This window comes from Bicyclus anynana, chromosome 5, assembly GCF_947172395.1.
Source record: "Bicyclus anynana chromosome 5, ilBicAnyn1.1, whole genome shotgun sequence".
Lineage (NCBI taxonomy): Eukaryota > Metazoa > Arthropoda > Insecta > Lepidoptera > Nymphalidae > Bicyclus > Bicyclus anynana.
The window spans coordinates 14,434,824-14,451,010 of NC_069087.1; the positions used below are offsets into that span (position 1 = coordinate 14,434,824).

A 16,187-nucleotide genomic window follows, 5' to 3' on the forward strand; every position below is an offset into this window, starting at 1 on the left:
TTCAAGTTGGAGCAAGGACGTTGTTGGTGCTGGGTAATGGGTTTTGTCAAGACTGGTATACGCGTTACACCCAAAGAGTAAATAAATTTATAGGGTACTCAGGTACAGGAACTCAGATACCACACTCTGAATTTTTGAATTTGCCGCACTTTCTCATTTTTACCTTTCATTTGCCAGACTTTATTTAATTTCTAAATCATGTATTTTTAATTTGCCCCAGGTGATTTCTGTTTTTACTTTCGGTAGCCAAACTATAACAATATCACAAACATAGATTTACGAGTCGGTACAAGTAGCTAAATCACGAATATGTAGTCTGTGCTGTGGATTCCAATCTCAAAAACTTAGAACCTAGAGCCAAAAAGCCAGGTATTAAAAAACGTGTGGGATTGACAACGTCAAACGTGAAGTTGTCAAGTGGTTGTCATTGTCAATGTCAAAGTAATTTTATTTACAAACTGTCCTGTGCTAGCACATTTATTATTTTACGTTTACAAAAATTATTATTTTAATTTTCAGTCGTTTTGCATGATTAATTTTAATTTCCAGCTATTACATAATTATTAGATGGCGTTTCCCCAACCAAACGCACAGAGAGGTTAGTTCCAAATCTATTAGATTGGAGAATAGAGTTCATTGACCTAAAATGTACATAGTACATCTATAGATTAAAAAAAATATATATTAAAAATTAAACATGACAATATTGGTGATAACCTTTTAAATTAATAAATTGAGGTGTTTTTTATTAATATCCCTCAGGAACTCTTTCATTTTGGATTAAGTATAGTGTTTCCAAAAATCAAAGAGTGTTTATGCCAATGTGTGGTTAAGCCAGAAATGGTAACAAATACAACTTGCACTTTAGTAATAGTAGAGTTAATTGTTTTTGTATTGTAGAGTTGACAAACAGAAAGATATTAGAAGAATTGCAACTAAAGAAGCAGATGCTATTGAAGCAAGGAGCCGTGGCCCCGCTCACCGCCACCACAATCTCACTAACTCAGCCGAGCCCCGTCAGCCAGCTGCCTATGTGCTCCATACCACCACTCTCAGCAACAGCGGTATTGTTATCAACATCATTATTAGCCTATAGCCCACTAATCCAGACCTCCAATCCTTTTGGACAGGGTATTGTCAAGAAATTCCTTAACCCTATGCCCATTGGTCACAAGTCCAGAGCTCTGCTCAGAGTTTTTTCTCTCTGGTACACAATGGACCTGACACCTGCACAGTGAATCCATGGCATGCTAAGATATTCATCTCTCTCTATTCTGTTTTTATTATTTGTTATAATTTACTACAGTTATTTCCAATAAAGGCCTAATTTTAAAGGTATTTAATAAACAACATAAAATCTTAGTATTCAATGCTCCAGGAAATCTCCAGGCCAGGATTTGTGATTTGTTTTATAATAACCTGCTGAACTTAGATTATAAATATTTTACCAATTTGAATCGTTTTGCATGTTAAAGTTATGAGTAAACTTGTGTAGCATACGACCAGTGACTTATAAAGAGGAATATCAACTAATGGTGGCAGAGTTGTTCTAGACCAATCACTATCCATCGGACCCACTCCTGCATGCTTAAGAAAAAACAAGGCAAATCTTCTTTGTAAAATATGAATCTGACTGCCAACTAAGTTAGAAAATTACATGATGAAGAAGAAAATAATAATAAAATCTGTTATAGGGATTTCCACAACTACCTGAAGCAAACATTGTGAACACAAGTCACAGAGCTGCATTGCAACACGCGACTGCAACATCTTGTGGCTTCTTCGTCTCCCAAGACTCTTCATTTGGCAACCAGATACTTCCAGTTCTGCCCAGATTTGACAATAAGTGATGTCTGCAGTAATAAAGCTGAAAACCCTAGAGGGACATCTGGGGACTTTGTCTGGGTTCTCAGAGCCAAAACTTCAGTTGGAGCAATATGAAACACCAGCTCATATAGCTGCAGTTGCTCTTTACACTATACAGGTAACAATAAAGTATTAAAGTCTGGCCGCTCAGAAATTGTGTTTCTGACAGGTCATGATCAAATGGGACAAACATATTATTCAATTATAATTGCCTCATTATTTTGTGTCATCACTTCAAAGACAAACAGTTGCTATAACCTTGAAACGGCGTAGTTCACTTTTGTACACCAGTTCGAAGTTATATCGCCCATTCAAACAGAACCCGTCAGAAACACAATCTTGTGAGACTTTCACAAGGAAAAATAGATCCCCTTATAGAATCACTTTGTTGTTTGTCTGTCTCTCTATTATTTTTTGTAAATGTAATAAACCCTGTAAAATACTCGACTGCATGCTTGGATAAAATAAAATAAAATTAATATATAGATTTTTACTTTCCACTACCGTTTGTGTGCTATAGCATGGTGCGGGTGACAGTACTTTCACTCTTGAAAGTTTGCAGCAATTCACAGTACATTATTATGAATTTCATAAGGCAACTGTCACCTACACCATGCTACAGCACACACAGTATAATTTACCAACAATAAAATCTTATTTTCAGACACAATTTGGAGCTCTAGAAAACAAACTAGTACTAGATGCGGGCTGTGGTACCGGCATGCTCTCTCTGGGAGCATCATTACTGGGAGCTGGCACTGTAGTTGCCTTGGACATAGATGAGCTTGCCCTAGAAGTCTTGCAGGAGAACCTTGAGGACACTGGAGTTACGAACATTGATGCTGTTCAGTGTGATTTCCTTAGCTCTAATATTTGTAGGTAGGTTGAATTTTATATACATATTGTATGTTCTGGTGAATTCACCTAGTTTGCCATTGTTCTTTGCAAAAGTAGATAGGAAAATAGGCATGTTTGGGGGTACCACAATATTGGGACTTTGATGAACTATTCTCTCAAACTATTGGTATAAATCTTTTAAAGCACTAATCACTCTTTCTAGTCAGCCCACAGAGGACATACCCTCTAATACAACAATTTAAATAAAATATTGTGGTTTTTTTAAGTCTGTTTACAGTTTCAATGTTCTGTTTGCCTATGAGTAAAATCTACTACAATTATAGTTCAACATGTATCAAACCCAGCGGTTTTAGATTTTAGTCTTACCCTATAACCAGAGATTTGGGAAATTTGAAACTCCATTCCACTTATGTTTTATTAAAGTGACCCAGATTAGCTTAAATCACTAAGATATAAAGCAACTTCTTCTGATAAAACTATATGTTATATCAGAAGAAGTCTTTTAGTTGGGATAACTATTTTGATCAAATCCCATTTGTGTTTTGACTCAAATTTACGTTTTGTTAAAATAACCCAGCTTAGCTTAAATTACCAAGATGTTAAGTTCTTCTCATAAAATGCATAATGTTTTTTAGGTGGAATAATTATTTTGATACAGTTCTCATGAATCCCCCATTCGGCACTAAGAACAATGCTGGAATAGATATGAAGTTTCTGAAAATAGGATTGGATCTCACTTCTGATAGTGTTTATTCTTTGCACAAATCATCGACAAGGTATTTATACCTTTTTGTTTTTTTAAATCATAAAACAAAATTGAGTTACTTGAACCATTTACAATTAAAAAGAATGCATTTAGAAAAGATACAGAATTAAATTTTAGAATAACTCCATAACCATTTTAGAATAGCTTTTTATCCCAATATACACAGGTGATACTGCTTTTTTTTGAAATTCATTATGCTTTCTGGGAACTTTTTACTGAAGATTACAAAACTTATAAATTTTACTCTTTTTAGATCTCACATTCAAAAGAAAATAAAAGAATGGGGTGTCAAAGGAAGTGTGATAGCAGAGCTCCGTTATAATTTACCAGCCACATACAAGTTCCATAGACAACAGACCAGAGACATTGATGTAGATTTATGGAGGATAAACCACCCAAGCATAGAATAATTGTAATGTATTGAAAATTATGGATTGGTATATACAAAACAACTATTAAAGTTTACACTTTTTTAATATTATAAATGAGTTACAAAATTAATGATGCAAATATACTTAAACAATAAGTAATTCAACGAAAATAAACTCTATCAACTAAATATTTTGTTTTAATTTATCAGTCTTCTTACTATGATTGACTATTTGATACAAAGTGAAAATAAAGTAATTACAGGTAACACACAATTCAGCAAAACAATGTTAGATATGTTTGCAAAATATCCTCAAAACGTAATTTTTTCGGGTAATACTTACCAGGGATTTACTAACCAGTATTTCTGTTTCACGATTTTTCCGAAAAAGGACAATGCACATTAAATTAAATGTTTTATAAACGTGACAAAATCGCACATAAAATTAATCTTCTGGAATTCTGGAAACTAAATTGAGGGTATTTAAATTTATTTTGTGATAAAACTTCACAAATCGCAACATATTGTGTACCGGAACATTTTGTTTTAGTATTCCATTTAATAAAGACATCACCTTGGAATATTGTGGTGTAATGATAAACTTTACAAAATTAAAATACTCGTTAAACATAACAAAAAAGCAATTTGAGGGTAGTTCGAGAAAATTTTTACTCGTCGCCAAACTTAATGTTCTGCGCCAACTTGATGGTGCCGGAGTAATTGATAGTGACGGTGGCGCGACGCATGTAGGCTTTCCACGCGTCGGCGCCGCACTCCCGTCCCCCGCCCGTCGCCTTCTCGCCGCCGAAAGCCCCGCCCACCTCCGCGCCGTTGGTGGGGATGTTCACGTTCACGATGCCGCAGTCCGAGCCGTGCGGACCGATCCACTGGAACAATGTAATGATGGTTTCGTTAAACAGCGACGCAGTTGCAAATATCATAGGTTCACCGCACACTGTAATATCTGTATATATATAAAAATGAATTGCTGTTCGAAAACCATAACAACAACCTTTTCTATTTCCCATACAAACATATAGATCTTAGAGGTAGCGGTAGGGATAGGGAAGAATTGCATATAAGTTTAGACGACCTCCGTGGCGCAGTGGTATGCGCGGTGGATTTACAAAACGGAGGTCCTAAGTTCGATTCCCAGCTGGGCAGATTGAGATTTTCTTAATTGGTCCAGGTCTGGCTGGTGGGAGGCTTCGGCCGTGGTTAGTTACCACCCTTCCGGCAAAGACATAATATCGCCAAGCGATTTAGCATTCCGATGCCGTATACAAACCGAAAGGGGTATGGATTTTCATCCTCCTACTAATAAGATAGCCCGCATCCAACTTATGTAGACTGCAACATCACTATCCATCAGGTGAGATTGTAGTCAAGGGCTAACTTGTACAGAATAAAAAAAAACCTGGTGGACAGATGGACGGATTATGTACGGACTTATGCATTATGTACGATCCTGTTATATTCCCGCCGACACAACGGCTCTGTGTGACAAATTATCACACAGACTTACCTTGAATACATCGCCCAAGTTCTCAGTGAAGACACTGGAGGACAGCCCCTGGTCGACCTCGTTGTTGTACTGGATGCCGGTGTCGAGGTCAGCGATGGGTATGCAGTACACGATGGGCGCGAAGCACTCGCTCTTGACCAGCGGCGAGTCGTGAGGCAGTCCTGTCACGATGGTCGGCTCCACGAAGTAGCCTTCGCGTTCGATCACCTTCACAATATCGTATTTACTTAATAATGTAAATGATAGATGATTAATATGGTGTTTGACAAACTGAAACTGATAGGTAATCCATGTTTCAGATGACCCAAGAGCTAATTTGGCGTGGCTAGCTTTACAGATTTTTTTTAATATACAGGTTACTCGGGAGTTTTTCCCATAACTTTAAGGTGTTGACGAGTCCACTTAAAGGAGCCGAACTGCATAACTAATATTTTTTAACAAAAAAATAAAAATGTTTTATCTTTTTTTTACAAAGTAATTCAAATAATTCCGACTATCCATATAACACACTTTATCTATCCTTGCATTATAAAATACTTATAACTTGGCTACGTCATAATTATAAGATGCGTTTAAGGGACATATTTTAAGATCTATTTACCAAAGAAATATTATTTACCCCGAAAATATTAATTTTAGAACTTAGACAAATACTTCCCAGCACCCTTAATATATTGTTTTAATAGATGTCTCGGTATTACTTTTTTTTTCGCCCGTGTCCTCTACCCACAGAACAGACAACGCTAAAAGCTAACGCGTTTAGCAATAGAAGTAGCAAGGGCCCACGTACACCCGGGTGTGCGGAACAACGCAAGCGTGTCCGCGCATGTACTAGCAGTCTTGTTTTGTTCTATGACAAAAGGAATAAAATAATATTCAACTCTAAAGTAAGGGTGACATATTTCAGTTTTCACTAAATATTAAACAGTCATTTAGGCCACGCCCCTGGGTACGCTGGTTTCAATACAAAGAATGACACTTTATAAATCTAGTTACCTCTTATATCTGTGCCTCTACCCATACCATCTACTTATACAAACGTATCTCATTATGCATCGTGATTAAAAAAAACAATATGGCGGCGGGTCCATTCACGATTGTGCCACAGAGGTTCAATGCTTTTTGCGTGACTGTTTTCTAGAGCTGAGTGTACAAAAACGTACCTTTCCTCCGAATTCAATGGTGCCTCCTTGTTTCACAACCTCTGCGACTGTGCTCTTGTACGCTTCCACCGCCGCCGGCGTGTGCAGCGGCCCTATAAGCGTCTCCGGTAACAGAGGGTCGCCGATTCGGCTCACCACACTCGCATATGCTTTCTTTAGCCTCGACACCACTTCATCGAATACCTGGCAAAAAGAGGTTTAATTTTAAGCGAAAATTAAGTTAATACTTTAGATCGGCAATCGGCAATTCTTAAATATTAAACTGAGTCCACCCACGCTTGTTTTAATGGTGCATGGCAAGGTGCAAGAATGCTGCATTGAGTAGCAGGTCGAGGTTATACTCTTGTCGAGTCCTTCTCTTTCTCTGCTCACTTGTTGGTGTATCTACAGTCTCCTGGTGGTAGTGCAGCGTTGTCCCGCGGTGCCGGCGCATGCGAACAGCGCCGCGTTGAGCAGCTGGTCGAGGTTATACTCTTGTCGTGTCCTTCTCTTTCTCTACTCACTTGTTGGTGAATCAGCAATCTCCTGGTGGTGGTGCAACGTTGTCCCGCGGTGCCGGCGCATGCGAACAGCGCCGCGTTGAGCAGCAGGTCGAGGTTATACTCTTGTCGTGTCCTTCTCTTTCTCTACTCACTTGTTGGTGTATCAGCAGTCTCCTGGTGGTGGTGCAGCGTTGTCCCGCGGTGCCGGCGCATGCGAAGAGCGCCGCGTTGAGCAGCAGGTCGAGGTTATACTCTTGTCGTGTCCTTCTCTTTCTCTACTCACTTGTTGGTGTATCAGCAGTCTCCTGGTGGTGGTGCAGCGTTGTCCCGCGGTGCCGGCGCATGCGAACAGCGCCGCGTTGAGCAGCAGGTCGAGATTGGCGTCCGAGTTGACGATGATGGCGTTGTTGCCGCCCAGCTCCAGCAGGTGGCGCCCGAACCGTTTCTGCACTTCCACTCCCACCTACGATCAGAAGCATTTTCTATGTAAAGTAACGTATCTCGAGTCTGCATTAGGTTCTAATTTATCGCATCATTATTTTGCATAAGTATATCATCATGTTTTTTTTTATATGATATATCTAGCGATATACCTATCTGGCCAGAGCAGTGTTATTAGAATTTCTTTTTCAATCGCACATACAGATGCTATTTCAAGTATTATTTAAATCTTGGCGTCAGGTATTTCTTGATTGTCGTTAAAACCATTCAAGTAATAAATAGTTGTAGGTATTCTATCAAAAATTACAGTAGGTACTTTAGAGTACTGATCACGCAACCGTTTATAAGCGCTCACGAATCTGAAGGGGTACACGCAGGAAATCAGTTTGTAAGCAAACTGCATACCTACTCCCTCTCCTTTTGACGAGCGAGTAGCTCTCTATCAGTGGAAGATATCCATGTCACAGTTCGCGTGCAGAAAAATACTAATGGCATGTTTATTTGAACCGCCATGCTGCTGCATGCTTTGCAATGCTTTGCATGCTTTGCAATGCTTTGCATGCTTTGCAATGCTTTGCCGGTTTAAGAAAAGTGTGACTGCATTGTTTTGCATCTACTTTTAAACCAATATTACCGGTTTCTCCTCAGCAGAACCTGCCTTCCGAACCGGTGGTAGAATCTATACAAATAGTCAACTGACGTATCAAAAGTAAAGTGTAAACTGAGCCTACTTAAAATAAATGAATTTTGAATTTTTTTGAATTTTTTTAATATTATAAAGCTGATGATTTTGTTAGTTTGTTTGAACGCGCTAATCTCAGGAACTACTGGTCCAGTTTGAAAAATTCTTTCAGTGTTAGATAGCCCATTTATCAAGGAAAGTTATAGGCTATATTTATTATCTCTGTATTCCTACGGGAACGCAAACCACGCTAGTCACTAGTCAAAGAATAAAGAATCTGTAACTAATTGTTGATGTAGTAGAAATAATTCCTCAATCCTGTAGTAATACCTGTTGTCCCACAGCCGTGCTGCCGGTGAAGGAGACCAGCTTGACCCGCCGGTCCTGTACCAGCGTGTGGCCGATGTCTCTCCCGCCGACGCAAAGCGCCGCCACCGCTCCGGGGATGTTGTTCTTCACGAGCACGCTCTCAACTATCTTGGTGACAGCCACCGCGGTGAGCGGCGTGGTGTCTGAAGGTTTCCATATGCTGACGTCGCCGCAAACCTGGCAAAACCGCAAAATTGGCTAATTGTGTCTATTTCTACCAAAATTATATAGCGGTTGCTGGTATGCTTGGAGTTTCTCTGCGTGATCGAATCAGGAATGAGGAGATCCGCCGATGAACCAAAGTCGGGCAGGTCACATAGTTCGAAGAGCCGCACCGGAAAGCGCCGTGTTGGTCGACCCCCCCACCACTAGGTGGACCAAGGATATCAAGCGGGTTGCAGTGAGCCGCTGGATGCTGGCGGCTCGAGACCTTTGTGCTTGGAGGTCCATGCAAGAGGCCTATGTCCAGCAGAGGACGTCTATCGGCTGATAAGGTAAGGTATATAGCGGTAGTACCTACCTATATGGACGGCTAATAAATGCCAAACCTCTTTGGTGCAATTTGTCAATTTTCAACAGAGGGGCTCGAATACATTTGGGATTTTATATTTTAGAAATTAGCTCAGACCTATCGATGTTTTAATTAGCAGGTAGACGATCTACTGCCTCCTTGATCCAATAGTTTACCTGATCGACTAGAAATATCACGAGGTTCGAGATTTTTACTCTTCTACAATTTTATAACAGATCTTGACGAAATTTGACATGGCGAAAAATATCATTCTAGAAACATACTTTCAACTTGGTAATTAAAGAGATCCTACAGTATCTTAAAAGAAAACTAGATCAATGTGTAATCTAGTAGGTGACTACCTAAATAGGGCCACCTGATTTTAAACGTTACGATTTTCCACCGAATTTTATCATGTTATGATTTTTATCTACTTATAGGCCCAAGAGGTAACTAAATTATCTAGATTACTCATTATCGAATTTAAAATCCATACTTTGGATTAGATAATAGATATTAGGTATGGTTATATGGTTATGGTTTCTCGTATTTTTGGTAAACGTTATATCGTCTTAAAGAAATGGGTAGGTAAGTAGGTACTTCGTAATACTCAGTTATTCACAATAACCGCGATTTTTGCGGGCTAAAAAGTAGTTACGTTACTCAATCTTCTACTCTATTTTCCAGTGAAAATCCCATTCAAATTGTTTCAGCCGTTCCAGAGATTAACATCATTTTGAACAAAGTTTCATTTATATTGAAATTACAGACATACACTGCAATTTATATGCATTGATGATAAATGAATAATGAAAATGTTGATAAAAAACGAGTGTATTTTATACCACATGACTAAAGTAAAACATCTTTAGTTCTCCCTATTAACATCCGTTCGCATCGCTCGATTACACTTTTTGTAACGCATTCAAGTCAAGATTGCGTAAAGAAGTTTTACTTCAAAAAGATGATGCTTACCATAGCTATAGCACTGTTCCATCCAAACACAGCCACGGGGAAGTTGAAGGCAGTGATGACACCAATCAACCCGAGCGGGTTCCATTTCTCGATGAGCACGTGACCGGGTCGCTCGGACGGGAAGATGGTCCCGGGCAGCGTGCGCGACAGCCCCAGCGCCAGGTCGCACACGTGGATGTACTCCACCACCTCCCCTATCGCTTCGGGAAGAATCTTACCTGCCGAATATAAAATATGGAGTCTCAATCTTTGGTCCCGAGAAAAAGATGCACTTTATAGCTCACTAACCGATTCACCTGCGTAGTTCCCGTTTCCGTGAATTTACGGGGATAAAATATAGCTTAAGACACTCACAAATTACGTGGCTTTCTAGTAGTAAAAGAATTTTCAAGAGTGGTTCAGTAGAAACAGAGATTTACCCCCTATATTATCACAAACTTTACCTTTTTATAATATTAATAGAGGCAAAATACTATAGATATAATTCATATGAGTTACTAAGGATTATGAATAAAATGAATACCAAAAATTGGCATGCAAAGTAGTTGCTACAAACAATCTCTTCCAGGCAACCCCTGAAGGAAAAACGGTTGACCCTCACGCATTTTTGACAGATATGAATAGAGAATATGCCCGATTAGTTTTAAACTCTTCTTCATGAGCTTGTTTATGTAAAACGGCGTAATGCAGATTCAAGATTTTGTATTTTATGCCTTTTCGTTTTGAACTTCTACCTAGTTAGATTGGCAGGCGCATATACAATATATATGAAAAATTCTATTGAACAGAGTCAAAATATTATGCACCATTTATTTACTCTTGACGTATTTAGGCATGGCTTGTGCTGGATTGGACCTGCTCATTTCAATTTTATATTACACTAGGGGACGCCCGCGTGAAACTCGTTGTAACTGAAACTTAAACTACCCCTTCCCTACCCATACCCTACTCCTTCATTTTCTGTCATAAGAACCTTGTCCTGACAACAACAAACACATAAAAAAAAATTGATATATGGATATAGGGATATATGGATTAATTACTAAATATATATAGATAGGTGGATACTTCTATATTTACTGGCGAAAGTTCGATAGGGTTTATAAGGCAATGACATACTCGTACCTATCAATATCATCAAGTAAAACTTGTAATGTGAAACGGAGAATTCTTACCCATTTCCAGTGAAACTAATTGTCCAAGCGGCTGTAATTTCTCCCGGAGTGCGTCCCCGATTTGTCGCACAATCTCCCCCCGGCTGGGGATGGGTAGTTCCGCCCACGCGTGCCAGGCGTCTTGGGCAGCTTTCGCGCACGCTTCGTAGTCGGCTGCGCTGGCTGATTGCACTTCTGCTATCACTTTGCCATTTGCTGGACTATAGGATTGTATTAGCTAAAAATTAAAAACAGAAATAATGTAGGTTCTTATAAATGTACCTAGGTACTATCCGGATAATATCATTGTACCTACCTGTACCTGAAAGCTCAACACATTCACAAGTAAAGCTTAACCTTCGCTTCTGTATTCTCTACGTCTATGGATAAACGCTTGTAAGGAATATACCATTTTCAGTGCGACTACGCCTACAATAGGTGTAGTACGCAGCCTATAAGTTGAACTATACGCAGTAACGCATTTTCTGGTGTTAGCGACGAACAACAAACAACCATATCAACACGAAATTTTCAATTATTTGATATCTTTGATGTACAGCAACTACGAAGCACGCGTCTAACACTTTTGTTTAAAATTGTACCTGGCAGGTGAGCGCCATTCTGGTTCAGCTTACTTGCCGGGGATTCAGCGCCGGCCCGAAGTAAACTTTAGAATGGAGCGAGATCCAATTATGGCGCCTCTCCTGTTTGCTCCTACACCAATTGTGAGTGCAAAGGAGGTATGGAACGTGAAGATCTCGACCATACTCTGGAGTGGCTAACGTTCTTTACCATTTAGGCGCCCTCTAGGATTTGGCGCCTGGAGCGACTGCTCTGTTCGCCGTATGGGCGGGCCAGCTCTGCGGGGACTATATCTACTATAGGTACAGTTACAAGCACAGTGTGCGAATGTATTGAGGATCACCAAAGTTGACTCAGTAATTAACAAATATGGCAGATATTGTGGTATACCGGGTAAACATGATTTGCATGTTTAATTAATTATTTTAATTAACTGTACCAGACAAACATGTACGAGTAGATAATATATAAAAGCATATAAAAGGCTACGTGTTCTAAGAATACATATGAACGGACATTTCAGTTTACCTACCTGGGAATGTCAATGAACTTTGGAATCTGAAATATCCCAGTAACTTATTTCATTCAAATAGAAAGAGTAAACTGATATAGATAGAATTGTAGGTTCAATGCAAGCAAAAATGGAGAATATAGCATATATGGCAAAGAGGAACTATCTTACCTGACCGTTCGCTTCCCATTTACCGTTAAACACGCCCACATTCTTCTTATCCAATCCAAGATCCTTCAAGAAAGAGTAATTCGGATCGTCAATGAGGTAGGACGCGTGTCGAGCCATTGGCAACCTCAAACGCAGAGCTATAACACTACGGCACAGAACACGGCTCATCGGAACGACCAGCTCGAGTCAACTATTTGCGAAAGTGATACCACCGTACAAACAGATAAAACATTTCTATTTGTGAACAATAAAACGTACATTTCGTCATATCGTTCGCATTGCCGATAACTCAGTTGCTGGGTCACCGCATCGATTATGTTATTGCCAATATATTATTTATATCTAATTAGGTATATCCTTATCTTGTTGATTTAGTATACTTTTATGTACGTACCTATACTCGTACTTTAAAAGAGAACATTTACTTTTAACATACATAAATTACCTAAATTACGTAACAACATTAAAATAGATAGCTATGATAAGTAGAATATTCCAATAATGCAAAAAAACAGCTAATGGCTTCGTAATTAAGTGTAATTTTCAGTGCATTTAAATGTTTTACACACATTTGTAAAAGCTACAAAAAATTGGTTTAATGTGTGGGGACATAATTATCAACCTGCTCTTTAAATACCGTAACATGTTTAATACTTTAAAGTTTTATAACTATAAATATAAAAAGCCTCAACAGCTTTAAGGTAAAGGACTCAACACAGAGAGCTCATAGGTCATATCTTGCCCGTCCAAGTAGGAATGTTGGTCATTAACAAAAGATATGAAATTTCTTGTCAAATATTCTTTTAAAAAACATATTACTATGCATTCAAAACAAATAAGGCATTTAGAATTCATAATTATGCAAAACTGATTCTCATATCTTAAACATACATATTTGCAAACAGTTGTTTTATCTTCTCTGCAAACATTTCTATCAGATTTACAAAATAAACAAGACATATTTCTGTATCATGTTATATATTAACTACTATTTGTATAACTTGTATAATACTATCTACATTAAAAACTTTGTACACAAGTGACGACATATTAAAACTTCATTAAAATTTAATTTGCAGTCACATCATTTATAGTATTTTAATTTCTTTTATTTTTTTATCGCCCATTGCTACTATTGTTTCACTACATTAAAGTGTAATATTCAAGGTAAAAACCACAGAGTTATCTATATCTTATAGCCGGCCTTAGCATATGCCAACCAATCATGCATACCCCAAATATTTGTGCACTGCTATTACTACTATTTCTTCTTCTTTAATTTAAATTATTACATACAATTTTTATTCAAAATCAATACTAAGTTTGTTTTTTAATTATAGATTATTCATAGTAAAGCATAGTGATTGAAATTAATTTTGTTTTAGATACATAAACATCATGAGAGACTTCATTGCACAAGTAGGTAGCAAAATATTGACACAGTTACATTTCAAATTTGGAATGCAAAAATATAAGTCTATGGCGAAACTTTTATAAAAAAATAAGTATCCCAAAGCGCATAATATAAAATCAGGTAGTAGACGATAAAAAATAAAGGCTGTTCTACATAATTGAGCAATAGCTTGTAATACTTTCATCTTCCTTGCCTTCCTTCATTTCTTTGGCTTTATGTGCTAAGTATGTGTTCTCGTCTCTCTTCACCATCCAATCTGGCAATGGTTGTTCCCAGTCTGGAGGCGGTCCATCTCTTTTAGTCCATGTATCATTTTGATAATGTGATTTTAATCTCTCAAGTCGCCGGTTTTTTTCACTGTTGATTACTGCTTCCTTCAATAATAGAAATAGTAAACATTAGCTACAATGACAAGTTAGCCTTTGACTGCAATCTTATCTGATGTAAACTATGATGCAGTTTATGATGGAATGCTCAATAGCTTGGTGGACATATTGGAGTAGTATGCCACAGCCGATTAATAACACCAGACAAAAATGTAATACAAAGAATTATCTATGATCTAAATGAATTCATAAATCTTTGGCCGCGTAGCACAGGGGTTCAGGAGATGACTGTTTGATGACAGAGGAAAGTAAGGAGTGTGAGCTACATTATGTGCACATGAATGAATAAGGAATACAACTGCCACCCGCTCATCTCCGTTGTTGTGTTTGTAACCCCACACCCCTTTACTGCATGAGCGAGGACTTATTATTAATTTTGCCTGTAAGACTCTGGCATTAGGCTCGTCATCTTACAAAAAACATGGTGGTATTCGTATTTCTCATGCATAGGTAAATAACTAAAATCCCCTACTGCTCTTCAAATGTGCATATTATTGTTACCCACTATTAATATTGTTTCATCACTGTCACTGTCACACTGTCAGGTGTCACTTGGAATAGACAGGCAAATAACCGATCAGTGTGGCAGGCTCTAGGGGAGACCTATGCTGTAAAGCACGACAATCTCAACACTCACCGGTGTCAATCAAATAAATTTGTAAATAATTTTAAGATATTCGTGATTGTTTAATAAAGGCTATTATTAAATATTGTTTCATCAAAGCTGATCATCATCAGTCACTCAACTGTATACAGACTGTATGATTGTAAAGATTGTTCTGTAAAAGAAAGGTGGCCTACTCTTGATATTGTAGACTTTAATGGACATTACTTGGTAAACTTTGTTAAACTTGGTAAACTTTGTTAACAATTTTACATGATCTTTTGCATGAAACAAAAACAAAACATAATACTCACAGCTGCCTTCAGATCTTTATCGTCAGTCCACTTGCAGCAGTTATTGTAGTCCTTCTTCCACTGGTTACAGTCTAATGTATCGCCATATATAAAGTACTGGTGGAATCTTCCTCTGAAACTTGTGCACTCCTTGTATTCATCTTTATACACCTCACAGTCTCTTATCTGTGAAAAATAACACAATTGTTAACCATAAATAATACATAAACCATAAATATACTCAAAGATTTTATACTATTTCATATGTTACTAACACATTGAAACTGAGGCACAGGCTAATTGTCTTAATTTCATGTAGTCACATAGTTATCATGTGCCTGTAAGTACTATAGTATTATAGTTGTATAGTAGTATTGTAGTATAGTTACTTAAACCAATTATCGAGCATAAGTGGAAGCCCGCGACTTCGCCCGCCCCTATACCTCTTTAATCCAGCCCTGTCGCAAATCGTTCTTAGCAGACATCTACTAACTATAAACTATCAAATTTAATTTTTGTACTTCTCTAGCGGTTTTCGAGATTTCGTGATGTCTTTCGCATTTATATATTTAGATTACTTATTTACTTAGAATAGACTAACCAGCCATTTGTCCTCTGGTTCAATTGATTGAGGTGGTTCATCTGCTTTTGTAGCTTGCTCTTTAACCTCAGGAACTTTGACATTTTCATTAGTTACTGACTGTTGTTTCTCATTATCTTTAGACATATTTAAAAAATATACTCTTTATAAACTTTTAATCTTCATAATAATATCTTATTTCCGAGTTGCATAACCTATTTTGTTAAGAATTTAGATTATAGTGTTTCTTTATTAACAAATGGGTAATTATATCAAACATCCACTCAGAGTTCGAAACAAGTAAAACAGAAGAGAATGGATTACAAAAAATTCGCTCAGCTGTAAAAGAATTAAAATAGATTCTATAAAAACACTTTAAACTTTGAGGTTATAAACCTAACCAAGAGAAGTAGAGTCAAAATAAATGTCACTTCTGACAATCAGCTGGTTTTCAATTCTACTCTAATCTATGATTACTAAACAA

General features: G+C 37.8%; 4 protein-coding genes across 4 annotated transcripts; 2 read left to right on the forward strand and 2 right to left on the reverse strand.

The window, feature by feature from the left end:
• Window positions 1-423: 423 nt before the first annotated feature.
• On the forward strand, window positions 424-1,850 carry LOC112052156 (SOSS complex subunit C homolog B). Its single transcript, XM_052881778.1, has 3 exons — window positions 424-598; window positions 901-1,064; window positions 1,695-1,850. The coding sequence occupies exons 1-3, from the start codon at window positions 568-570 to the stop codon at window positions 1,848-1,850; spliced, it is 351 nt and encodes a 116-aa protein (XP_052737738.1). The 5' UTR covers window positions 424-567.
• On the forward strand, window positions 1,850-4,049 carry LOC112052145 (rRNA N6-adenosine-methyltransferase METTL5). The gene is made up of 4 exons (XM_024091107.2): window positions 1,850-1,984; window positions 2,531-2,745; window positions 3,360-3,500; window positions 3,744-4,049. The coding sequence occupies exons 1-4, from the start codon at window positions 1,850-1,852 to the stop codon at window positions 3,898-3,900; spliced, it is 648 nt and encodes a 215-aa protein (XP_023946875.2). The 3' UTR covers window positions 3,901-4,049.
• On the reverse strand, window positions 3,946-13,249 carry LOC112052143 (putative aldehyde dehydrogenase family 7 member A1 homolog). Its single transcript, XM_024091105.2, has 8 exons — window positions 12,427-13,249; window positions 11,184-11,400; window positions 10,009-10,226; window positions 8,484-8,699; window positions 7,314-7,493; window positions 6,549-6,731; window positions 5,386-5,592; window positions 3,946-4,747 (listed from the first exon to the last, which is right to left on the reverse strand). The coding sequence occupies exons 1-8, from the start codon at window positions 12,592-12,594 to the stop codon at window positions 4,529-4,531; spliced, it is 1,608 nt and encodes a 535-aa protein (XP_023946873.1). The 5' UTR covers window positions 12,595-13,249; the 3' UTR covers window positions 3,946-4,528.
• Window positions 13,250-13,387: 138 nt separating this feature from the next.
• LOC112052146 (UPF0545 protein C22orf39 homolog) lies at window positions 13,388-16,120 on the reverse strand. Its single transcript, XM_024091108.2, has 3 exons — window positions 15,725-16,120; window positions 15,145-15,309; window positions 13,388-14,214 (listed from the first exon to the last, which is right to left on the reverse strand). The coding sequence occupies exons 1-3, from the start codon at window positions 15,848-15,850 to the stop codon at window positions 13,990-13,992; spliced, it is 516 nt and encodes a 171-aa protein (XP_023946876.2). The 5' UTR covers window positions 15,851-16,120; the 3' UTR covers window positions 13,388-13,989.
• Window positions 16,121-16,187: the final 67 nt, after the last annotated feature.

Excerpts from the sequence above, each read along its gene's own strand:
- LOC112052146 (XM_024091108.2), bottom strand. The coding sequence starts at position 15,850 with ATGTCTAAAGATAATGAGAAACAACAGTCAGTAACTAATGAAAATGTC. Across the intron at positions 15,310-15,724 it reads AACCAGAGGACAAATGGCTG|ATAAGAGACTGTGAGGTGTA; the intron begins GTTAGTCTATTC and ends TATTTTTCACAG. Across the intron at positions 14,215-15,144 it reads ATAAAGATCTGAAGGCAGCT|GAAGCAGTAATCAACAGTGA; the intron begins GTGAGTATTATG and ends CTATTATTGAAG.
- LOC112052143 (XM_024091105.2), bottom strand. The coding sequence starts at position 12,594 with ATGAGCCGTGTTCTGTGCCGTAGTGTTATAGCTCTGCGTTTGAGGTTG. Across the intron at positions 10,227-11,183 it reads ATTAGTTTCACTGGAAATGG|GTAAGATTCTTCCCGAAGCG; the intron begins GTAAGAATTCTC and ends TATATTCGGCAG. Across the intron at positions 4,748-5,385 it reads ACTTGGGCGATGTATTCAAG|TGGATCGGTCCGCACGGCTC; the intron begins GTAAGTCTGTGT and ends ACATTGTTCCAG.
- LOC112052145 (XM_024091107.2), top strand. The coding sequence starts at position 1,850 with ATGTCTGCAGTAATAAAGCTGAAAACCCTAGAGGGACATCTGGGGACT. Across the intron at positions 2,746-3,359 it reads CTTAGCTCTAATATTTGTAG|GTGGAATAATTATTTTGATA; the intron begins GTAGGTTGAATT and ends AATGTTTTTTAG. Across the intron at positions 3,501-3,743 it reads TTGCACAAATCATCGACAAG|ATCTCACATTCAAAAGAAAA; the intron begins GTATTTATACCT and ends TACTCTTTTTAG.
- LOC112052156 (XM_052881778.1), top strand. The coding sequence starts at position 568 with ATGGCGTTTCCCCAACCAAACGCACAGAGAG. Across the intron at positions 599-900 it reads CCAACCAAACGCACAGAGAG|AGTTGACAAACAGAAAGATA; the intron begins GTTAGTTCCAAA and ends TTTGTATTGTAG. Across the intron at positions 1,065-1,694 it reads CACCACTCTCAGCAACAGCG|GGATTTCCACAACTACCTGA; the intron begins GTATTGTTATCA and ends AATCTGTTATAG.